Source organism: Corvus hawaiiensis, chromosome 18, assembly GCF_020740725.1.
Source record: "Corvus hawaiiensis isolate bCorHaw1 chromosome 18, bCorHaw1.pri.cur, whole genome shotgun sequence".
Taxonomy (NCBI): Eukaryota; Metazoa; Chordata; class Aves; order Passeriformes; family Corvidae; genus Corvus; species Corvus hawaiiensis.
Genome location: NC_063230.1, coordinates 10647983 through 10672105, shown reverse-complemented (window position 1 = coordinate 10672105; position 24123 = coordinate 10647983). Strand labels below are relative to the sequence as shown.

At 57.0% G+C, this 24123-nt stretch overlaps 1 protein-coding gene across 1 annotated transcript in view; it reads left to right on the top strand.

The window, feature by feature from the left end:
- Nucleotides 1-24123, top strand: part of MYO18B (myosin XVIIIB) — a 56984-nt gene that overhangs the window by 10738 nt on the left and 22123 nt on the right. The window contains exons 13-34 of the mRNA XM_048323171.1: nucleotides 3117-3281; nucleotides 4072-4162; nucleotides 4438-4630; nucleotides 5895-5975; nucleotides 6379-6526; nucleotides 6660-6819; nucleotides 7537-7720; nucleotides 8995-9187; nucleotides 9704-9813; nucleotides 11828-11893; nucleotides 13150-13278; nucleotides 13534-13677; nucleotides 14864-14953; nucleotides 16198-16317; nucleotides 16423-16531; nucleotides 17100-17224; nucleotides 18678-18832; nucleotides 19151-19274; nucleotides 19891-20085; nucleotides 20196-20306; nucleotides 20982-21086; nucleotides 23225-23371. Coding sequence (XP_048179128.1) covers nucleotides 3117-3281; nucleotides 4072-4162; nucleotides 4438-4630; nucleotides 5895-5975; nucleotides 6379-6526; nucleotides 6660-6819; nucleotides 7537-7720; nucleotides 8995-9187; nucleotides 9704-9813; nucleotides 11828-11893; nucleotides 13150-13278; nucleotides 13534-13677; nucleotides 14864-14953; nucleotides 16198-16317; nucleotides 16423-16531; nucleotides 17100-17224; nucleotides 18678-18832; nucleotides 19151-19274; nucleotides 19891-20085; nucleotides 20196-20306; nucleotides 20982-21086; nucleotides 23225-23371 — 2945 coding nt within the window. The remainder of the gene's footprint in view (nucleotides 1-3116; nucleotides 3282-4071; nucleotides 4163-4437; nucleotides 4631-5894; nucleotides 5976-6378; nucleotides 6527-6659; nucleotides 6820-7536; nucleotides 7721-8994; nucleotides 9188-9703; nucleotides 9814-11827; nucleotides 11894-13149; nucleotides 13279-13533; nucleotides 13678-14863; nucleotides 14954-16197; nucleotides 16318-16422; nucleotides 16532-17099; nucleotides 17225-18677; nucleotides 18833-19150; nucleotides 19275-19890; nucleotides 20086-20195; nucleotides 20307-20981; nucleotides 21087-23224; nucleotides 23372-24123) is intronic.

The following is a 24123-nucleotide window of genomic DNA, read 5'->3' as shown; positions in this document are numbered from 1 at the left end:
AACCCATTTTGGAGGCAGCCACATTGATTTACACACTTCAATTTATGAGGGCTGCACAAAGGCTGCCATAAACCAAGCCATAGACATTTATAAACGTCTCTGCAGCATGTCATAACACATCTTATGGTAATTTATGCCATTAATCATTTATTAATTATTTTAAAAGGATAGATGCTGTCATGACTTACAGTGAGTTCTCTTTTCTCCTTCTTTCTGGTGTTCTCTTTCCTCATCTCCATCTACCTTAATGCCCTTCCAGCTTTTATAGATGACCCTGTGGGCGCAGGCCGATGAGTGTCAGAAGGCTCTTGGCCAAAAAAATTTGAAAGTCCTTCTGCCCTGTGAGTTTTCAGGAGAGCAGATTTTGGAGAGGTGTCTCGTTTTGGGAGTGCCCAGCTCAAGGGCAGGTGGAGGAATGATCGCAGGGAGCTTTTCTTTGCTCAGACTTCCTGCACATCCTGTCCTCAGCCCTCTGTAAATCAGTCTGGGAGGGAATCGAGTGCTGGATCCAACAAATCCTGCTCAATTCTTGCAGCAGGGACAGGAATGGGAGTAGCGGATCCAGGCAGGGCTGCGGCTCCGAGCGCGCTCGGGTGTGGGATTAACAAGCAGAGCATGTCTCAGTGTCACTCACTCTGGTATTGATTCCCCCACCGTGTGTCAACAAAAGGGGAGAAATGAAAGGAAATATGGATAAAAAATGGATCAAAGCCGGATGGAGCAAAAGTCTCAGTGGGGGCGACGACTCTTTTAATGTGGTTAAACCTGTCTCCCGATAGCCATCTCTTCCCTTCCCCTTTCATGCCCTTTGATGTTGTGTATTCCAAATCCTCTCCTTGAAATCTCGCCGAAGGGAGCCTCGGCACTCGTTTTCCAGGGCATTCAGGAGCTCAGCCGGGCGCCTCCTCCATCCCCATCCACAGCCACGGCCCCGGCACGTGTTAAACGGGCCCCAGAGTGGGCTAAAGGCACCTTTTTCCCTTCTCTCCTCACCCGTTCAGTATGTGCGGGAATAAACCGGGAGGGAACAGCACCACCTCTCCCTGGCTGGGGGTGGGAAATGCATTTGCAGCTACAAAAACACTGAGAAGAAAAGGTTGAATTTCAAAAGCTCGTTCTGCTCCATGCCGGTGTCAGCCCTCCCCGCTGCCTTTGAAACGTATTAGAGCAGCTCTTTCAGTGGGAAAGCAGCCTGGCAGCTGGAGGCCAGCGGGGCACCCCGGGCACCATTCACCTGAGTGCTCCAGTCCCTTTGTGGGCTGCAGAAAATCCCCTGTTTTCATTTATTTGCTGCCTCTGTAAGCGGGAGGGAGGTTTGGGGCGCAGCGGGGCTGGCGTTCCGCTCGCTCCCACGCTGTCCTTTTGCTGGCTGATATCAGAATAAACCATTGTGGCTCCCAGCTCCCTGGGGGCTTCCCACCACGCACCTGTAACGGAGGTGGCCGCGATTCCAGCCCTCCTGGTGCTGCCACAGGTGTGTCAGGAGTCAGTCGTGGTCAGGAGTCACTGCAAACCCCATGGCACAGCGAGGCTGCTGCAAACCCAACCTCCTGAACCCCTCTGGATGGAGGAAAACCACAGGGCAGGAGGGCTGGAACCTGCTGGAGGACATTGAGCTGCCTAAAACCATGCAGAGGTCAGGGGCACCAGGGCAGCAGGAGGGATGGGAGTACCCAGACAGCCAGGGGCCAATTTTGGGGTCAGTGAGACCACCTGCAATAGGCCGGGGTGAGTGCTCAGGCTGCTGGTACGTGGGGGCTGCTGTTGCCCAGGAGCTCCTGCACAGACCCACGCCTGTGGCATCATGTCCTGGAAGGCAGGAAAAGGAGCATCCCTGTTTCTGACCCAGGAAATTGGGCATTGAGTGGTTTGTAGAAGGGCTGGGGCTGTAGAAGGAGAGGCTGAGCTGTCCCTGTGTTTTCCTTCTGCTTCTCTTAAATATTACCTGGGCCAAAGTAATTCCTTTCAGGTTAAAGTCAGTGAATTTTCCATGGTCACATCACACCCAGGAGGGCCACGTGGAGCTGCTGCTCGTTGTAGTTTATGCAGGGTGAAATGGTGCCTGGGGATGCCCAGGGCTGAGTGGACACCCTGGTTTGTCCCAGGGCTGCTGGAGTGGGCAGTGTGGGATACTGGAATGGGCAGTATGGGATGCCAGCCAGGTCTGTGCAGCCCTGGCCCCCCAACCCCTCCACTCCCTGGCAGGCAGAGCTTTTGTGTCTGACAGGAATCAGTGTCTGTCCAGCCAGCTCAGACAAGAACAAGTGGGAACAGAATAAATCAAAGCCTGGAGCGTTGAGGCAATTCCTCCGCCTGCTCCAGCACAGCCCTTGATGTTGGAGTCCTTCAGTCAGCATAGGAAATACTGGGAAAGGATCAAAGGGGAAGGGAGAGGGCGGCTGACTCTTGTGGGTGTGCTGTGAATCACCCCCAGGCATCGAGCCCTGCTTTGTGCATCCCCTCGGCCAGGAGTGGGTCCCCCATGGAGTTTCCCAGGATGTGACCACCTCTCTCTCTCCATCCCACACCCTCTCCCCACCACCAGCCACCAGCTGTGTTTTAAGGGCCCATTTTAGCTGTGAGCCCCCTGAGCTCTTCATCACCCCCCGAGCACCCAAAAGTGCCACCCTGAGGTCTCTGGGTGACTTTGGCTGCTGCCATTTGTGCTCATCCCCCGTGTTCCTGAGCTGTGCTGCCCGGCTGCCTCCACGACACCTTTCTGCCCTGGATCTGTAAAAGGATTAATCCTGCAGATTACTTCCCTATTGATTTTAATCATTAAGCTGGAATCATTATCACCGGGTGTGAGCGATGTGCAGAGCTCTGCTCGTGGGGAGGAACCTCTGCTGCCGGCTGGAGGGACAGCAAACACTGCTGGGACCCTGAAAGGTGATCCCGGATTTCGAGGGATTGGTTTGTAATCCCATCAACTCCCATCAGCTCCCATCAACTCCCATCAACACATCTGCTGCTTTGCTCCATCATGTGGTTCACCTGGTCCCCGACTTGCCTCGGATCATTTTGATTTTGGGGCAGCACGAGGGAGGGGGTGGGAGGTTTTTGGTGATGCTGAGGCAGAGCTGGCCGTGGCTGAGCCCCCCGTGCCCCCTCCCCAGTTGGCAGGAAGCAGTTCCTGAGGTTCGAGAGCGCCAGCCGCGCTGCCGAGGTGCTGGGCTGCGACGTGGAGGAGCTCGGCACCGCCGTCTTCAAGCACCACCTGAGGCACATCCTGGCGCAGGTGACAGCCCGGGGCCGGCCCCCAGCAGAGGAGAGCCCGCCAGGTACTGGGATGCCCCATCCCTTTTTCCTTTATTTCTGTAGGAGAGGGAATGGTGAGGCAATGTGTCCTGTTCTTCTGGCCCAATTAGGTTGTTAATATTAATAAAATCATTAACTGGGCTGTGTCACGTCGCTGCCCTCAGCTCTGCAGCTGCCCCTGCCTGACTCTCCTTAGGGACACATGAAGTCAGGTGAATTTGGATAAGTGATGTGGCTTAAACACTGTGAGAGCTCTGCTAGAAAAATGGGGAAAAAACCCCAAACTCCATGAATGGAGCTGAGCTGGTGTTGTGTCCTGCAAGGAGATCTGGATCAGGGATTGTGCTGCTGAGCCACTACAAACCTTAAATTAATGTACGGATCTAATTCATGGAGGCAGATCCAGCATGTGCAAGGTGGGAGGGTGAGATACTGCCTGGGTTTCAGGTCAGCCTTCCTACACTCCTTGAAGGTTGGACTTGATGATCCTGGAGGTCTTTTCCAACCTTGATGATTCCATGATGCTCAGCAGCAGCAGAATTCCAGCTGGGCCTGGCAAGTTCTCCTGATGAAAGTGAGAGCCTGAGGAAGTGGCCTTTGTCATGGCAATAGCTGTATTCCTTAAATCCTCGTGAGGCAGGAGAGGAGCCGAAGGCAGGCGGGGAGAGTGGGATGTGCAGGGGCGATGCTGTGGAGCCGTGTGGGCTCTCCTGCACTGAATCCAGGGAATCCCAGGTCCCACCTCAGCTCTGAGCAGGCTGAATTTGGCTGCAAATAAATGTGTGTGCCTGCTCTTCCCTCCTGCTGTGCCAGGGCCCAAGATGACGGGAGTGGAGTGTGTGGAGGGAATGGCCTCGGGGCTCTACGAGGAGCTCTTTGCTGCCGTGGTCTCACTCATCAACAGGTACCAAAGAGCTGCTGGGCACTGGGGCTGGGGTGGCAGCTGCTTCTCCAGGGGCTGCTGAGGAGAGTGAGCATGGAGCAGGTGACTGATTCCTGCTGGAAAACCAGGAAGTTGTGTGAAAATCTTTGTGTGGGAATGGCGGTGGCCCTTGGGGCTGCAGTGGCACTCGGGACTCCTGTGTCCTGCCCTCCTGTGGCACAGGCACTGCGTGTGCCTGGCTGGCACCACTTTGCTGCCCGTGGGTAAATCCTGGTGGTGTGTGTGGCTCTTCCCAGGTCCTTCTCCTCCCAGCACCTCTCCATGGCCTCCATCGCCGTGGTGGACACCCCTGGCTTCCAGAGCCCGCGGCAGCAGCGCAGCGAGCGAGCGGCCACCTTCGAGGAGCTGTGCCACAACTACGTCCAGGAGAGGCTGCAGGGCCTCTTCTATGAGAAAACCTTCCTGTGGCAGATGGAGAGGTACCGAGAGGTGAGGAGCAGGGGCTGGGAGCAGCTCCCAGCACCAGGGAGTGGGGCTGCCTTTGTCTCCAGGAATCCCTGTGTCCTGCCGTGGTGTGGGTGAATAACTCACGAGTTTTACTGGGGGTCTGCACGGAGCAGGAAGCTTGGGCTGCCTTTCTCTTCACCCCCTGCCTCAGTTTTGAATCCTCTTGGCTATTTCTGATGTGCCAAAGACGCTCTCTTGGCATCTTGGTGGAACCTGCCATGGCAGGGGGGTTGGAATGAGATGATTTTTAAGGTCCCTCCCAATCCAAACCATTCTGGAATCCTGGGATACACTTGCTCCAGCTCAGGAGACTTCGTGCCCTTCTGCTGGTGCAGCTGACTTTTTCCTCAGGTGATGAATAATAGAGAATAGAAAGGAAAATGATAAATTATTGCAGAAATAAGCTGCTGAGAAACCTACAGGCAGAGATGAACTTATTATAGGCTTAAAGGAGTTACCATAATGCCTCTAGCCCTGGGAAAATAGCTGAATTCCCATGGTTTAACACACACATCACCGAGTAAGGACAGATGTGCCCTTCCCTAGTGATGAAGATGTAATTGCTGCCTGGAATGCCGGAGAGCTCGGCAGGCTCCCCCTGCCTGGGCTTTGCTGCTGGATAAGGATGGTGCAGGACATGGCCCTGTGAGCCCCCAGACCACTCTGTGAGCCCCTCAGTGCCAGTGCTGGGTCCCACATGGGTGACAGTGGCACGTGCCCTGTGCAGGAAGAAACGGAGTCCCCGCTGCTGCCTTTGCTCTGCCCGCAGAGCCGGATCCCTTGGCAGAACCTCTCTGTGTCGCCATGGAGAGACGCTGGAGCCACGACTTTTGCTGAGCACCCCTGGTTCAGGCATGAGGAAGGACCAGCCGTGCTCTCCCTTCCCTTCCTGGGGGGCTCCCGGTGCTGGGGGTGTTGGGATGACCCCTGGAGCCCCCAGGGAGGGAGGGACACAACACCTGCAAGCTGCGAATTAAGTAATTGGTTGTTTTCTTGTCAAGAGATTCTTTTCAACTATAACATAAATCATATGATTTAGGCAGCCTGGATCACACCCCGAAGCAGCATTCCATAGGGAATTCCAGGGGGGCAGACATGGCCATGCCTCTGTGTCACAGCTCTGGTGGCTGCTCCTCTCCCCTGGTGCTGGATCTCTGCCTTCCTCCTTATCCCTGCCAGTGGATCTGCTCTTGGCTTCCAGATGCCATCCCATGACTGAAGCAAGCTTTTAAATGATGTTTTCCAGGAAAATGTTGAGGTGTCTTTTGATCTTCCAGAGCGTTCTCCACTGGCCACGCTGTCCATCATCGACCTGAGCTGCTCCCAGGTACCCTGTCCCCTCTGCATCCCGCTGCTCTGAGCAGCGAGGGTTCCAGAGGCAGAGCGCGACCCTGAGGAGTGTCCCAGAGCAACCTGAGGTGTTGCAGGGGAGGGGACAGCATCCAGCAGGACCTTTGTGGCTCTTTAAAATACAGGGACCCTTCCTGACCAAGCTCTGCACTCCATCACCCCTCCCAGCCTGGGATGATGGGCTCCTTTGGGACATTGTCACTGTGGAGGGCTCAGGGTGATGTCCAGAGCTGGATCAGGTCGGGAGGGTCTCCTGGCTCTGCTGTGGGGTAGGGGCTACATCTGGGCAGTGGGAGCAGGATAGAGGGAGCAGGATAGAGGGAGCAGAGCAGGCTGGCGTGGCTGTGGCCAGAGCCCAGAGCCCTCGTGTCCCCTGGCAGCCGCAGGTGCTCCCTGGCAGCCCCGGGGCCGCTCGCCGGGGGCTGCTGTGGATCCTGGACGAGGAGGTGCTGATCCCAGGCTCTGGTGATGGCACTGCCTTCGAGCGCCTCTGCTCCTACTTCGCCATGAAGGGACCCGACCAGGAGGGTGAGTTGGGCTCGGCTCGACTGCCCAGCCTCTGCCATCACCATTTGGCTTTGGGAATTTGGGAGATGAGGACGATTAAACCCCTCACTGGGCTTTTCTCTGGGCTGGCCCTGGGGTGCTGTCGCTGTCACAGGGGACGGGCACCTGCGCAGGTGTGAGCAGACGCTGCACTTCGAGATCTGCCACCAGCTGGGCACGGCCCCCGTGCGCTACGACCTCACGGGCTGGGTCAGCAAGGCCAAGTTCAACCTCTCGGCCCAGAACGCCATCCAGGTGCTGCAGAATTCCACGGTGTAAGTACCAGGAGGTGCCACGGCACCAGTGGAGAACCCTGTGCCCCTGGGAGGGGGGTGGGGATGCCCCTGCTCTGAGCTGCAAACCTGCCCCAGCTCTGGAGATGGAGGGGTGTGTGAGGCATCCCTTGTGTGGACAAGGGGGAATGGCTGCCCACTGCCAGAGGGCAGGGTCAGGTGGGATATTGGGAAGGAATTCCTGGCTGGGAGGGAGGTGAGGGCTCTGGCACAGGGTGCCCAGAGAAGCTGTGGCTGCCCCTGGATCCCTTGGAAGTGTCCAAGGCCAGGTTGGACAGGGCTTGGAGCAATCTCCTCCATGGACAGTGTCCCTGCCTGGGGGCATCCTGCACAAGTCAGAGCCGTGAGGCTTCACCAGCAGTTGCCCGGGTTTCCCACTGCTTTGAGCAACCTTGTAAACGAAATTGGAATTGAAAAGGAACTGAAGTGCTGCAGGTGTCTGCGCACACGAGGGGTTTTTAACCTTCTGCTTGCATATTCCTGACTCATTCGGTTTGGGCTTCAGCCCAGGGAAGCTCTAACAGCAGCCAACAGCTCCGTGCTCGGACCAGAGAGGATGCAGTGGGTGGGGGTGTCCCAGCATCTTGCTCCACTCTGCAGAGCAGCACCACTTCCGAATTTGGGGCCGTGGGTGTTGCACCCCTGTAGAAGAAGCTGGGAAGCCGAGCCCGGTGCCCCATGGCGTGTGTGTCCCGGCAGAGCCGCGGTCCGGGAGCTGGTGCAGCCGCGGGCGAGCGCTCCGCTGTCCTGCCGAGCCCTGGCCGGGCTGGAGGGGCGCTCCCAGGCCGCCCTGCACCGCAACGCCTGCCTGAGGAAAACCTTCGCCAGCAGCTTCGCCGCCCTGAGGAAGAGGTCGGTGTGTGCCCAGATCAAGCTGCAGGCGGTGAGTGCCGGCGCCGGGACCCTGCTGCCCCTGTCGTGGCACAGAGAATGGTGACCCCACGCTGGGACTTTGCCTTGGACACACTCCCTTACTGGGGTGCCCCAAGGCCCCAGCAGTGACCTCCTGGCCGTCCCCGTTGTGGCTTTGGCCACCGGGGATGCTGTGCTGGCCTGTCCAGCATTGCTGTCCCTCAGGGAGAGCCTCCCAGGCAAAGAGATCAGGTGCAGATCACACAGAGATCACACAGAGATCACACACGGATCACATACAGATCACACAGAGATCACACAGAAATCACACAGATCACACACATCACACACAGATCACATACAGAGATCACAGATCACATACAGATCACACACATATCACATACAGATCACATACACATCACAGAGATCACACAGATCACACACAGATCACAGAGATCACAGAGATCACACACAGATCACACAGAGATCACACACAGATCACACACAGATCACACAGAGATCACAGAGATCACAGAGATCACACACAGATCACACACAGATCACACACGGATCACACACAGAAATCACATACAGATCACACAGATCACACAGATCACAGAGATCACACAGAGATCACACACAGAAATCACACAGATCACACAGATCACACACAGATCACACAGAGATCACACAGAGACCACACACAGAGATCACACAGAGATCACACAGAGATCACATACAGATCACACACATCACACAGAGATCACACAGAGATCACACATAGATCACACAGATCACACAGAGATCACACAGATCACACACAGATCACACACACCTCTCTGCTTTAATCCTCTTAAGTGCTCAGACAGTAACCAGCCCTCGGTGCTGGGCATGGGCCAGGCTCCTGCTGCTCTCACACGTAATTATGTGTCCAAACACTCTTGAGATGAGGCTCACGCTCTGCTGACTCCCTGACCAGCCCATTTTGAGGTCTTGCCTGCGCCTCACAAACCCCCTGCCCAGCATCCCTCAACCACAACGATCTTTAATGCTTCCAATCCAAACCATTCCATGATTCTGTGAATCCTGTTAATTTTTGTGGCCACCAACTGAAAACATGGGACATTAGGAGGAAGGGTCCTGCTCACCACTCGTGTTCACCCCTCTGACTGGAGCTGCTCCCAACTCGGAGCTGACTCCTCCACCTGCTCAGATACCCTGCAGGCGCACAGGGAGCATTTCCCACTGCCAGCACATGCTGACCCTTTGTCCCCTCCATCCCCACTGACCTCTGCTGCCCTCCAGGATGCCCTCACCAACCTTCTCCGACGGTCCCAGCTGCACTTTGTCCACTGCCTCCTCCCAGGGATGGGTGGGGAAGGGCCGGTCCCTCGGCCCCCGGCGCCACCGGACGCAGCCCCACAGCTGGATGTGGTGGCCCTGAGGACACAGCTGGAAGGGACCCAGCTCCTGGATGCCCTGCGGCTCCACCGTGTTGGTACGTCCAGACCCTGCCCTGGCCATGCCAGTCCCACCCTCTGCTCCCTGCCCCTGGCTCAGCCCTTCCAGCCTTTGCTCATCACCTGCTTCTCACCAGCAGGCAAGGAAATCCCCTCAATTCAGAAATCCCCTCAATTTTTATTCTTATTTTTTGCATGGGTTCTGAGCCCCTCTCATGCCTGCAGTGGAGCTCCCCTTGGAGGATCTGTGAATCAGGCTGGACCTGCACTGACCATGACCACAGCCCATGCCATGTGCAGAGGAAGCTGTGCAGGAGGTCCAGGGGCATGTCCTGCCTGACACGAGGTGCTGGGGGGCATCTGGCCACCTCAAACTCATCTCAGCACCCTCTGCAGGGTGCTGAGATGAGTTCTCTCTCATGGAAGCTCCCCATGTCCCCTCCACCCCTGGTGCCCTTTGCTGTGCACAGGATGTCCCAGCAGGTCCCTCCCCAGCGTGCCAGTTCCAGTGCCCTGAGCCTGGTGCAGCCCCCAACACTCCTGTGTGCCCCCAGGGTATTCGGATCGACTGCTCCTCACCCAGTTCCGCAGGCGCTTCCAGGTGCTGGCTCCGGAGGTGATGAAGAAGCACAACTCTGCCTACGAGGTGCCAGATGAGAGCAAGGTGTGTGCTGGGCTGGGGGGCACAAGCTGAGACCCCCACGTGGGGCTGTGATGATGCCAGAGCTATTCCAGCAGGACGGGGCATGAACTGAGGGCAGGATCTGGGCACTGCTGTGGCCCAGCAGAACAAGTCCCTCTCCCCGGCTCCCCCAAAACCAGGCAACATTCCCAGGGACCCAAGAGAGCAGGGACTGTGGAAGCTGCTGGGCACTGGGCATCACCTGCAGCCTGGGGTGACTCCTCACCTCATCCCATGATGCTGAAAGCCAAAAGAGCTCAGGAAGGAAAGCGGACATTTGCCAGTTTTATTTGTTTCCTGGTAAATTTGTAGCAGAACCAGGGCAAAGCCACCCCTGGAATAGGGCTATGGATGAGGCAGGAAGAGCTGAGAGGAGCTGAATTAAAGCTGGGCACGTGCTGTGTTGTGCAAACTGCAGCCAGCATGTGCAAAGGCAGTTAAGACCTCGGGATTTAATAAGACAAGTCTGACAATCGGGAAAGGTCAATATTGCTATGAAATGCTGTCGGAGGCAGAGGGTGCCTTGTCAGCAGCGTGTAAGCAGGGGATTTGGAAAATCCCATCCTCCCTGGAGCCACAAGGGTTTGTTAGCTGGGAAATGCTTCCCAGGACACAGCATTAACCCGGCTGCTGGAGCAGGAGAGAGGCTCGTCAGCTGTGAGGGGACAGTGCAGTGACAGCTGGCCCTGCACTTGTGCTGGGATGGGATGGGGCTGTCCTGCACAGCCCACACCAGTCCCAGTCCCAGTCCCAGTCCCAGTCCCAGTCCCAGCAGTGCCACCACAACAGGCACAGCAACAGCACTGGTGCCTCCTCACCTGTCCAGGACAGGACACTGTGGTCCACATCCCCATTCCCTGGTGTACTCCATCCCCACTCCCTGGTGTACTCCATCCCCACTCCCTGGTGTACTCCATCCCCACTCCCTGGTGTACTCCATCCCCACTCCCTGGTGTACTCCATCCCCGTTCCCTGGTGTACTCCATCCCCGTTCCCTGGTGTACTCCATCCCTGTTCCCTGGTGTACTCCATCCCCGTTCCCTGGTGTACTCCATCCCCGTTCCCTGGTGTACTCCATCCCTGTTCCCTGGTGTACTCCATCCCTGTCCCCTGGTGTACTCCATCCCGACTCCCTGGTGTACTCCATCCCCACTCCCTTGGTGTACTCCATCCCTGTTCCCTGGTGTACTCCATCTCCCCCTTGCACAGCTACTGGTGAGGTCAGGGGTGAAATCCTGCTCCTCTTGGGTCCATGGTGGAATATTCCTTCTGCGGGTTTGTCCTTCGGGGAGGAGCTGTGTGAGGCTGCCGAAGGATCTTGTGTGGAGCGAGGTATTAGCAGAGGAATTTTGTAATGATTTCTGCAGCCCAAGGGCTTTCAAACCATCCACCCATGCAGACAGCGTGGCTGCCCCAGGGGAATGGCTGGTGGTGCCGGCTGTTATGTTCATGTTTTAGTCCAAAGCTCGGAGTAATTGAGTTCAGGCTTCTCCTTGGGATAATCTCCTGCTCAAATCTTCCAGGGAGTTCCGTGCTGTGCCGTGGACTCAGGGAGAACTCAGCCCATCCCCCTGTTTTTGGCTCCATGGGATGAGCTGTTGGTGAGGTGGGCAGGAGGGGAGCACTGAGTGCTGCTGGATGGTCCTGGGGCAGGCACTGTCCCCTGTGTCACCTCCTGCCCGTTCACCAAGGCCCTGCCAGACGAGGGATGGCAGCAAAAGGGGCAAAATCTTGCCTGCAGCTGCAGATCTTTACTCCCCATGCTGCTGAAAGCCTTGGGGGAGGGAAGTCCTTGCACTGGGACTTGGGACTGGGCAGTGCAAGCGGAGGAAGAAAGGAGGGCAGAGCTGGGTGCTCCCTTGTGGGGTGCCACAAAGCTGGATGAACCCTTACTGGGTGCCTGTGAGGACTGGGGGTCTCTGCACCCCATTTCAGCAGGTCACAGCAGGGTGGGGGTGTTTCCTGAGCAATTCCATGACGTGCCCCTTCTCCGCAGGCTATCGAGGAGCTGTTCCAGGCGCTGGATCTGGAGAAGAAGAGCGTTGCCATAGGACGCACCCAGGTACCATGACTGGGCCCTGCTTCCCCTTTGCTCTGGTGTGTGTGGGCACAGCCCCATGCCAGGCTCCCCAGCAGCCCAAAGTTCCCCAAACTGGAGAGAAAGGCTCCCTTCACTGCTGCCTGTGGCATCAGGTGGGCTGGGAAACAGCCTCGCTAAAAATCAGAGCAAAAGGCTCCTAATTCTCATCTGAAAGCAGTACCCTGGGTAAAACTCGTACCTAATTACCAAAATCCAGCCAGCCCCTGGTGGTATTTAAGTTCCTAATTACCACTGATGTCTCCTGATATTGAAGGGGGCTTGGGCAGCTCGTGGGTTTGCTGCAGAGCAGGAACTGTCACAGCAACAACATTTGAACTTCGATGTGACGGTCTCAAAGAGAAATTAATTTCACGTGCGTGCTCGCCTTCAGCTCTGGAGTCTGTGAAGAAAGAATTCATGGAACTGGTTCTGTGGAGCAAAATGACTTTCTTTCATCCTGCACTGTGCAGTTTGTAATTATCTCCTCTCTGGAACCCTCGTCCTTAATCAATAGCGCGGTGGCAGCCCCGGTCACATCTCGTTAGGGACGAGTTCGCTTTGCCGTCGCTTTGAGCATTGATTTTGTAGCAGCTGCGAAACTTGCAGGCTTGGGGAGTTAATTCAGGCATTAATGAGGCAATCGAATGGGTGGTGGAGCAATCACGGCATCAGCTCAGGAGAGCCACTTTCCTTGGGATTGTGCTTTGATTCAATTTGGCGTGGTTAAAATGCAGTTCTCTCAGCACAGCCCCGGCCTCGCCCGTGTCACTCGGGGGTTATTAAAGCTGGGCCATGCAAATGGGTGGGAGCTCCCGGTCCTGGATTCCAAGAGCTTCTCCCAGCAGTTACCCAGAGACACCTCAAACACTCAGAGATCGATACCGGCCTGGATTTGATGGCATCAAGCACATCTGTGTCATTTCTGAGGGGTTTCTGACCAGTTCAGTGAAAGAAAACCTTGTGGTTCATTTTGGTTATGTTATTGTCACATATCATTGCTGTTACCTGTGTGCAGCTGTGTGTTACCTGTCAGAATCCACTGCCAGTGGAGGTATCCATCCATCAATCCATCCATCAATCCATCCATCCATCCATCCATCCATCCATCCACCCATCCCCACAGTGGGGGGAAAGGGGAGCATCCCAAGGGAAAAGTTTTGAGGAATTGCACCTCGAGCAGGAGAAGGGAAAGGTTTCAGCCCCCAACCTGGGGTGTGTAACCTGTTCCTTGCTGCCAGGTGTTCCTGAAGCCGGGGGTCATCTCCAGGCTGGAGAAGCAGCGGGACAAGCTGATAGCCCAGAAGATGACTCTGCTCCAGGCTGCCTGCAAGGGCTTCCTCAGCCGCCAGAAGTTCAAGAGGTTGAAGGTACCCATCCCATGGGTTGGGGATACCTGAGCCCACCCAGGTCAGCGCTGCTGGGGTATGGCCCAAAGCACCCAAATGACAGCTCTTTCGAGCTCCTTTGAAGGGTACCAGGTTTACCATGAGCCATGAGATGCTGTGCTGCCATCCCTGAGCTCCTCTGCCACCCTTCCCTCTCCAGCCTGGTGTCCCAGCCCGGTCCTTCCCAGCGGTCCTGGTCATGGCTGGGTGAGGGTCATTGCTGCTGTGTCCCCACAGATCCAGCGCCTCGCCGTCCGCTGCATCCAGAAGAACCTGGTGGTGTTCCAGGCAGTCAGGCACTGGCCCTGGTGGCAGCTGCTGAGCCACGTTCGGCCCCTGCTCAGCGTTAACCTCGCCGAGGAGCAGCTCCATGCTAAGGAAGTGAGTGCCAAGGGTTGGGATGGGATGGGATGGGATGGGATGGGATGGGATGGGATGGGATGGGATGGGATGGGTGAGACAGGCCAGGCCAGGCCAGGCTGCTTTAGGGGCTCTGCCAGGTGGATTGGTCAAATTGGAAGTCACTTCTGTGCAGGCAAAGATGTTTTTGCCACCCTCCAGACATTGCCATCTGTTCTTAGCGCTGCAGTTTTTGCCCTGTGTCACACGTTCTGCAGGGCTGTGGAGGGAGAAGTGGCTTCTTCCTTAGAGGGACAATAGCAAACACACCACGTCCCCACAGTCAAAGCCCATTCCAGGGTTCTCCCACTGCCTTCTGCAAGCTCCAGGGGCTGTGTCCCCTGAGCCAAACCCGTGGGAATGGGCTCATCAGCCTGTGGGATGCTGGAAGATGAGCATTCAAACATCTGTGACAGAGGGGACTCCACTCTCTACTGTCCCCAGTGCTGTGCCGGCATCCACCTGTGTTGCCCTGAGTGATGGGAGATGCTAATGGACATTTTTTGACACAGGAAAGGCTCCTTTCACCCCTCTGCACCATCTGAGACCTGTGCTAAATTCCTAGTCCATCTTCCCTGGAGTCCTGCTCCTCCTGTTGCTTTAGTGAGGTTTTAACAAGATGTTTTCAGGCTGGTTCAGATGAAATAAAAGCTGCCCAAACCTCTGTTTTTGTCTCCAAACCCACCTGGGATCCATCAGGCCCCATCATCTGTTAACCTCTGTTTTTATCACCGCTCTGCACGTTCTGCTCCTGCTCAGTGTTGGACATCAAAGCAGAACAAGGCTGCGTGGAGCAGCTCCTGCTGCCTGGGAAGGAATCACAGCCAACACCGTGCCTTTGCACCGTGCTGTGATACCTGCCAGGGCCCTGGGACGCTCCCTGGGCATGATCCAGGCCCTTGGCTGTTCATCCCAGGCTTTTGAGGTTTGCTGCTGTCTCATAAAACATGCTCTACACATACCAAAGCTGACATTCCCTCCGATGGAATTCATGTCAGGAGCTGTAGTCCCGGCAATTTGCAGTGAGCAGCCTTCAAAGTTGCCTGGTAAATTTTATTAATAAGGCAGCTATGTCCCTTCCACTTATTTTGAACAGAAAACAAGGTTTTCATAAATAAACAGAGGATGCTGGAACTCTCTGTGCGTGTTTTTTTCCAATCTTCCCTAGGAGGAGATGGCGGCGCTGAGAAGGAAGCTGGAAAAATCCGAGCAGGCATGCAGCGAGCTCAGACAGACTACAGAGAGTCTGGAGAGCAAGGTACAGCCCCAGAACCTCTGGTACAGACCCCAAAACCTCTGGTACAGACCCCGAAACCTTTGCCACAGCCCTGTTTGGCCGGGTTGGGAAAGAAGCCGATGGACAGGAGCACCAGTTCCATCAGAGCAGGAGAAGCCATGGGCAGGGGCAGATGCCAGGGATGGTCCTCTGGGCAGGACTCCGGACAGGCTGCAGTGTCCAGCTGCAGAATTCCAGGCTGGCATCACTCCAGGCTGCCCAGAGAAGCTGTGGCTGCCCCATTCCTGAAAATATCCAAGGCCAGGTTGGACAGGGCTTGGAGCAACCGGGGATAATGGAAGGTGTCCCTGCCCATGGCAGGGGTGGAATGGGATGAGCTTTAATGTCCTTTCCAACCCAAAGCATTCCGGATTTCCCTGATCCCAGCTGGCTGCTGGTCCTCTCTGGGTTCTGCTCTCGGATGCGCAGCTCCCGTGTGATTGTGCCTGGGATTTTGCCAAGCACCATGAGGAGAAGGAGCTCCCAAGGTTTCTATAAATATCCTGGGCTTTCCCAGCTCCCTTGGCTGCAGCAGGGCTCAGCTGGGTCTAGGCTGCAGCTCTGCCTCACGGTGCCAACAGCCCCCAAGGCCAGGACCCTCCTTGTCAATGGGAAGGGGGTAAAGATGGTAAAGATGATTTTAGTTTAAGCTCTTTGTTAAAGGTGAAATCACCCCCATGAGGCTGGGAGTGCTGAGCAAGGCGACTGCCTCAGGGCAGACCTAGGAAAACACTGTCTCCCCAGGGAGAGAAATCCTGTGGGATTTGCTTACTGGGTTAAACTTGTGAGAAGCCCTAAGGAGCTGGTGCCTGCACTGTGAGGTGCCTTAAAATGCTGTCAGACAGCAGGAAAGGAGCGTTGGAATGTCGTGTTTTCCCGTGGCCCTGCTGCCTCTGCAGCCCCTCGCTGGGCCGGCTGAGCAGGAAGGACCATGTGCCCATCTGCTCTGCGGAAAATGGAATTGATTTTCTGGATTAATAATTCTCCCCCTCATTCATCTGCTCCTGGTTTCAAAGGAAATTTAATGTAATCAAGCAGGACAATGGAGACACGTGCTGAGCCCTGCCTGCAGCGCAGTGCAGGCAGCTGCCAGACGGGAGCCTGGGCTCCTACTGGTGACACTGGTCAGTGCTGGTGTGCACTCCTAGGAACAGGCAGAGCTGTCAGGACTCTGGGTGGCTGTGGGATGGCAGAACTATGCCCAGACTGATGCCCTGCTCCCCCAGATCATCGACCTGACCACGGAGCTGTCGGACGAGCGGTACAAGGGCGATGTCACCTGCCAGGCCCTGGATGGGGAGCGGGCGGAGCGGCTGCGGGGCACCCGCGAGCTGCAGGAGCTGCAGGTACCAGAGCCCTGAGCCTGTGACAGTGGCCGTGCCATCCCCCTGGCACTGCCCACCTGAGTGCCCCAGAGCCAGGTAGAGCTGCTCCCTCCCTCCCTTCCCCAGAGCAAACACGACCAAGTGCAGAAGAAACTGGAGTCGGTGGAGAAGCAGCTGGAAGAGGCCCAGCAGCTGGTGCAGCTGCGTGAGATGAAGATAAGTGGCTCTGGAGGAGGTAGGGACGTCCCTCCGGAGGCAGTGCATGCTCTGGGCATCCAGCCTGACCTGTGGGGCCACAGAGAAGAGGGCAGGGGTTTGTCCCCCCCAGTCAGTGCCACTCTCCAGCCCCAGGCCTCTCCAGTGTGTTCTGTCATCCTGCATTGCTCGTCCAGCAGGAGCTGGCAGTGACAGCTCGGTCACACTCAGCTCTGGGACTGGCATGGGGCTGGTGGTGCTGCCAGGGACTGTGCCCCAGGGTGCTGCTGGCAGTGCCTCGCTTCCCCACTTCAGGGTGGGTCTGAAGCAGGTGTGGAGTGAAGAGGACGCTGCTGAGGCACGGACGGGGTGGGATGGGATGGGATGGGATGGGATGGGATGGGATGTGGCAGGATGGGCTGTGCCTGAGGCAGGGCACGTGTTCTTTGTGACCGGGGCAGCCTTGGGCACACAGAGCAGAGCCATGCCCTGTGAGCTCCGTGCTGGTGTCGGTGCCTTGTGCATCCCCCTCCCTGCCTGCAGCAGGGCCACGGGGGCTGGTCAGGCCCCAGCACCCACCCTACACCCCGGGTGTCTCTCCTTGGCAGAGGATGAGTGGCAGGTGAGGTTTGACTGCGCCCAGACCGAGATCGTTTTCCTGCGGAAGCGGCTGGCGCAGCTGGAGGAGCGGCTGGAGGCCGAGCTGGGCACCAGGACAGCGCTCGAGCAAAAGGCAAGTGCTGCCAGCCCAGGAGGGGCCAGGGACCCCGAGGGAGCAGGGCTATTCCTGGAGCTGGTTGTCCTCTCCCTGCTCCCAGGAGCTTTGCAGGGCTGAGCCTCAGCATTGCATCTGCTTCTCATTGCTGCTCCCACCGACCAGGGGAAACCAGATATTTTCTACTGGTTTGAGCTTCAAAAATCACTTTTGCATAGCAAAATCCCACCTTGGTCAAATGTGAGCATGGGCAGAGGGTGGGGAGCTGTGGGCAGGGGATTTTTGGTGGTGGGGCTTGCTGCTGCTCTGCCTTTGGGATCTGTAAAGGGCTCTGCTCCCCTCATCTGCCACACAAAGAGCTGCTGGTGGAAAGAGCTGGCAGCTCCTGAGCTTTGCCCCAAGGAGGGAAAAAGCCAATGTGCTTCCCTGAGCAGTGCCTGGGAGCCAGGTCACTCCCCATAAGGACAAAACAAAGAAATAAAGATTTCTCATGGCACATTAAATAGTAATAAGAAAGAAGCTGAGTCTTAGGAGCTTGGGTAAAGCGAAGCAGCCCATTTGCTCTCTGTTTGGAATTACAGGCTTCATTAACGCAAGATTTTGCTTATTTAAAGTCATTCCTTAACGACTCCATTCCCTGGCGTGGGAGAGCTCTGCATGTCTGTCCCAAACACAACGGGAATCCATGGGGATTCCAGTCCAGACGCTGCTTTTTGCAGAGAAATGGGATCAGGCACGGCCCCGTGGTAGCTCTGCTGACTCAGCAGGGGGGGCTGGGATGCTGCAGGCCCTCGGGAGGGTGCCTGGAGCTGGAGGGGTCACAGCACCTCAGGTTGTCCTTATTTAGTGAAAAATCTCTGGGTGAACCTACGCCGGGGACTGAAGCGAGGCTGAGTCCTGGTGGGGATCTTTTCCAGGGGTTGTGCGCTGTGGGGTCAGTGGGGTTCCTTCTCTGTGGGTTGTGTAGGGTCCATGGATCCAAGAGTCCCTTTTCTGTGGGGTGTGTGTGCCATGGAGTCTATGGGGTCCGTCCTCTGCGGGGTGTGTGGGGTCCATGTGTCCCTCCTTTGTGGGTGCATGTGCCATGGGGTCCATCCTCTGTGGGGTCCATGGGTCCCTCCTTTGTGGGGTGCATATGCCATGGGGTCCATCCTCTGTGGGGTCCATGGGTCCATGGGTCCCTCCTTTGTGGGGTGCATGTGCCATGGGGTCCATCCTCTGTGGGGTCCATGGGTCCCTCCTTTGTGGGGTGCATGTGCCATGGGGTCCATCCTCTGTGGGGTCCATGTGTCCCTCCTTTTTAGGGTGCATGTGCCATGAGATCTATGGGGTCTATGAGATCCCTCCTCCATGGGATACCTGTGCTGCGGGGTCCATGGGGCGCACGTGTCCATCTTCTGTGGGGTCCGTGGGCTCCATCTGTCCCTCCCCCGGGGTCCACGTGCCACAGTCTCTGCCACCCCTCCCGCAGCTGGGCGAGGCGCAGGCCGCGTGCCAGGCGGCGCGGGACGGGGCGCAGCGGCTGCGGCGGCGGTGCCAGCGCCTGGCCTGCGAGCTGGAGGACGCCCGGGTGCTGGCCGAGAACCAGCAGAGCCGCAGCCACGAGCTGGAGAAGAGGCAGAAGAAGTAAGGCTGGGGGGAGCACGGGGAGGGCTGGGGGTGCTGGAGCAGGAGCCAGGGAATGGGGAGGATTGGGGTGCGTGAGGAGCTGCTGCAAGGGTGGGGTTGGTTTCATCTCTTTCGGCTGCTGGGAGTTATTTTTCCATCCCATTGCTGTGTGACTGACACGTGGTCTGATCCCACACTGGGCTGGGTTGGAAGGGATCTTAAAGCTCATCCAGTTCCATCCCCTGCTATGGGGGATGGGAAGATCCCCCTTCCACCCAGAATGCTCCAAGCCCAGCCCAGCCTGGCCTTGGAGAGGTGACGGGTGTTCCCCTCCAGGTTTGACCTGCAGTTAGCCCAGGCCCTGGGGCAATCTGCCTTCGAGAAGAGCCTCCGTGAGAAGTTGTCCCAGGAGAACACGAGCATCCGCTGGGAGATGGGCAAACTTCAGCAGAGCCTGGAGGTGAGAGGAGACCCCACTTTGCTGCGTTGTGCCCAGTTTTGGGAATAGCTCTGGGAGCAAAGCCATTACCTTTGCAATTAGAGCAGAGGCAATCAGGAAACTTGATTCCAATTTCTTTTAGCACAGCTCTGTGTGTTTAAATAACTCTCTCCTTCCAGAAGAAGGGCTGTTGCTATGTATAAGTGATCCCCATCCCCTGATTCAGCTAATCAGGGCCATCCCTCATTTTCACTGGGGTCACTTGTGCTCTTCCTCACATCCCTACCCTCAATCCCACCTTTGGGAAGCTGCCAGTTTGTGCCCCGTGGGATGGGGCTGCATCAAATGCCACCGTGGTGGCAGGGGCACGGCTGCTGGGGTGGGGGGGAACCCCCAGGGCTGCTGCCAGCACTCCCAGGCAGCGGGGGCTGCAGGGAATCCATGGGGGACACGCCCAGGGGAGTGGGAAGGTGAGGTCAGGATCAAGAGGGAAAGGTGGGGATGGGGCTCTGGGTGTGGGGTGGGGGCTGCCCAACCCCTGCTGCTGCTCCAGGGGGTTGGGATGATGCCACTGGAAATGCTGTGGGTTCTAAGGGTGGGGTGTGAGTGTCCAGGCTCTGACCACTGCTCTGCCCAGCACAAGGAGGCCGAGGTGGCCAGGCTGGACCAGAGGGTGGCTGTGCTGGCCGGCCGAGTGCAGGAGCTCAGCACTCCCGGGGCCACGGACACGGTGCCCGCGCTCAAGAAGCAGCTCTGGGACCTGGAGGGCAGCGCTGCGGAGCAGAGGAAGGAGCTGGAGCGGCAAACGGCTGCCGTCGATCACCTGGAGCAGGTAGTGTGGGGCTGGGGGGCCAGAGGTGTCTGGCCCTACTGGGCACATGGACCCCAGGCCAACACCTTCCTCATCCCCTCGGGGCTGGGCGTCATCGCTGGGTGTTTCAGGTTCACGAGAGGCTGGAGCTGGAGATGGAGCGGATGAAGCAGATCCACCAGAAGGAGCTGGAGGACAAGGATGAGGAGCTGGAGGATGTGCAGAAGTCTTGCCAGAAGAGGGTAGGTCCTTGCTGAGTGGGGGTTGATGCTGGTTGCTCCCCAAAGCTCCCCATGTCCTCCGGAGCCATTCCAGGGGTCCATGTTCCCAGGGAAGTGCCAGGGTGCTGCTTCCCCACCATCATCCCAGCGTGAGCCTCGGTCACAGCCTGGGGGTGCAGATCAGGCTTTGGGTCCGGGGTGAGCCCCTGCCATGCTGGAGGGGCTGTTGGGGACAGTGTGTGAGAGCCACACGTGAAACAGCAGGTGGACCCGCTGCTCCCAGTAACACCAGTGTCCCACCAAAGGTGCCAACTCCAGGGCTTCGAGCTTGGGGATGATTTGCAGGAAATACCATTTCCACAAGGCCATGAGGTTGGTGGGTGCAAACACAAATTCCAGAGCTGCAGGGGCAGCCCTTGGGCATGTCTGGGTGTGTGTCAAATAGCCCATCCAGTCCCCAAAGTCCTGCAGGTCCCTGGAGTGCTTCCCCTCTTCCGCACTGGCACTGCCAGGGGTAGCAGGTGCTCCAGGGGACAGGGGCCATTCCTGGTCCCCAGTGCTGGCTGCAGAAACCTCGATGCACTCCCTCTCCTGGGGAATGCCACGTCCCCACCATGGCAGTGGCTTTGCCCTGCTGGGACATGGGGCTTTGAGGGGTGGCCGGGCACTGAGCGTGGCTGGGTTTCTCCCACACAGCTCCGGCAGCTGGAGATGCAGCTGGAGCAGGAGCACGAGCAGAAGCAGCTGGTGCTGCACGAGAAGCAGGACCTGGAAGTGCTCATTGGCACCTTGTGTGAGCAGGTAAGGGGACAGTGCCCTCCCAGGGGCTCCTTCCTAGGCCATGTCCTGCCCTAAAAACAGGAGCGGGGATAAACAAGTGCAGCCGGAGCAGCAGCCATGCAGCTGCCCACGGTGCTCCTGTCCCTCATCTCTCCCAAATGCCAGCCAGCCACAGCAGGCACTGGCATCTGGAGGTGTTGGGACTGCAGGGATCACACAGGAGCCACGTGGTCCCACTAAGGACCTGCAGAGAGGAACTGTTCCTTTTTGTACAGGAGAATTATCCAAGCAGGGGGAGGCATCTGCTTTTTGCTGGTGTTTGATCAGAGTCAAACAAGCCAGGTCTAGCACTGGAGTGCATCCAACTGCCTAGAAAAGCAGTTTATCCAAGCCTGCTTGTAGCAGAGGAATTATATCCCAAGCACATTTAGTGAACAAATCCTTTTTCCCTCTCTGATGAGTCGGTGGCAGCAGTTGGAGAAAAGCACACCGTGTGCTGCTCCTGCTCAGTCAGCAGGTGAGGAGCTGCATGCAGCCTCCAAGGGCAGCCCTTGGCATCACCCAGAGGCCATCCCAGAGCTCTGGTGGCTGAGTGAGGTCACCACCTGGCCCTTCCCCCAGGGATGAGGGTGGCACCAGCTCAGTGTCACCGTCTTGGTGGTGCTGCACCCCAGGACTCCCCAGAGGATCTGTCCCGATGCCTCCTGCCCACCCTCATGTTGGCACGAGCTGGATTTCACCATTTCCCCAGACCTGGCAGTCCTGTGTGTTCATTGACCGGGATGAACCTGGGATCTTTGCAGCACCGGAATGGGGGGAATATTTCAAGTAGACACAAAATGGTCTGACGAGGTTTATCCAACACAACCCTCCCGGCTTGGAAAATGTTTTGGGAACTGTCACAATAAATACTGCTGTATCAAAGCAGGGGATTATTACAACAGTCCAACATGTCCTGCTTGTTCGGTGGAGGAGAGCTGAGATGGATGAGGAGGCAGCAGGAGCTGGGGGGGGCCTCATGAGGAAAGGCTCCTTGTCCCTCCAGTCCCCAGGTGTTGCCCTGGCAGCCTGCAGCCCCCCAAGGGCAGTCCTGGTGTCAGGGAACGGGAGATGGGAGTGCGTGACACAACCACAGTTTGGCAGCAGCTATTAAATCAAATCCTGGCTTTGTCACCTAAAAATCCTGGGCTGCAGTGGCAGGAGGGGGCAGCTGGTTCCAGCCACGGAGCCAAATTTATCCCCCGTGGTTGTGGACAGAACCTGAGCAACAGGAAAATGATGTGAGCAGTGTCCAGGATCCAGCTGGCGGGATGGCAGGAGAACAGCAGTGCTGGTGCTGCAAACACCCTCTGGTTTGCAGAGGCGAGTTCATTAAAAAATGGGAAGAAAACAGCCAACCTAGAAAACTAATTAAGGAAATGGGAGATGCCAATGATTTCTGGTTCCAGCAAATTCCAGCCAGCTCTAAAGCAGGCTACAAGGTCAAATCCACTCAGTTGATATAAGCCAGTGAAGAGAAAAGAGAAGGAAGGGGTTTGAAAAAAGAGCTGTGGAAAACAACCTAAATGGAAAATGTTCTTATACTTCAATTACGCTGAAATCAAGCAGTGAAACCATGTCCCTGTTTATTTGGTGGTTTTCTAATTCCTTTATCCCTGTAACCATGGTTGCTCTCTCCCTCTCTCCGGGGGGGAGCGTAGAGGGTGGGCTTTTTTAAGATGCTCCCCGCAGTTGTGTGGCCAGGCTGTCCCTCTGGCCACAGGGGTGGTCACTGGGTAGGGTGTGGCCGATGGAGACCAGGGGTGGGCAAATGTTTTTGGAGGAGCAGCTCTCTGGTGGGGAAAAATACACATCATCCCGGAGGTGTTCAAGGAACAAGTGGACGTGGCACTCGGTGCTCTGGTGTAGCTGGCAAGGTGGTGATCAAATACTGCACTCAATGACCTTGGAGGTCTTTTACAACCTGAGTGACTCCGTGATTTCTCTGTGAAAACGGTAATATCTACTCATTATTATTACTCAACATCTTCTTGCCTCACAACCTCAGCATCACCAAAATACTCCTAAATTGCGTGGGGAACACCTTGGGGTGGGTCAGAAGGGCCCGATGGAGGTTTCGGGAGGCAGCAGGGCTCAGACACCCCCTGTCCCCTCCCCAGATCGGCCACCGTGACTTCGATGTGGAGAAGCGTTTGCGGCGGGATCTGCGGAGGACCCGCGCCCTCCTGGCCGATGTGCAGCTGCTGCTGGCGGCCCCAGCAGAGCCCGGAGCCAGCAGCCAGGAGCTGGAGCACCTCCGCAAACAGGTAGGGAGGGGGAGCTGCGAGGAACGTTCCCAGCTCTCCCGGTTTGACTGAGCGCTGACACCCGGGCGGGCGCCGCCGAGAGTCTCCTTGTAAGGAGCACTTCCCTGTAATTAAGCCAACGGTGTTGGAGTGTTTTTCCCTTTTTTCCCTGTTAATTACCTTCTGTTTGGTGCGTTTCTGTGTGTCTCATACGGCCGGGCTGGGGCGGCGTTGCCATAGGGATGCTGGAAGCGGGAGAGGGATCTGGGGGATTTGCCGTGGTTTGAGCGCCCTCAGCCCTGGCTCAGCGGTGCTGAGTGACCTGGGCAGCGGCTCCAGCTCTGTGCCAGCTTGTGCCACCACACTGGGGACAACCCCAGCCCCAGGGTGAGCTCTGGGTCCTGCAGGGTGCCCTGCCACGGGACAGGGGTGCCACGGAGCTGTCCATCCCCTTGTGGGCTGTGTATCCCACAGTGCCAAGCAAGGGCTCAGCAAACGATGCTGGTCCTCTAAAACCACTCGGGAATTAATCTGTTCTGCACATTTCCCCTGGAAACAAACGAATCTGGAGGCACGAGCGATTCCAGCAACATCCAGATATAATTGGGAGGGTCGTTGTGCATAAATTAACAGCTGGGAGCAGCAGCTGTTCCCACCTGTGCCGAGGGAGAAGGGGAAGGTGAGCTGGGCCTGCTGGAGCCAGCGCTGTGTCCGTGCCCATTCCCGTGTCCGTGGCCTTACCTGTGTCCATTACCTGGATGTCCAGGGCAGGA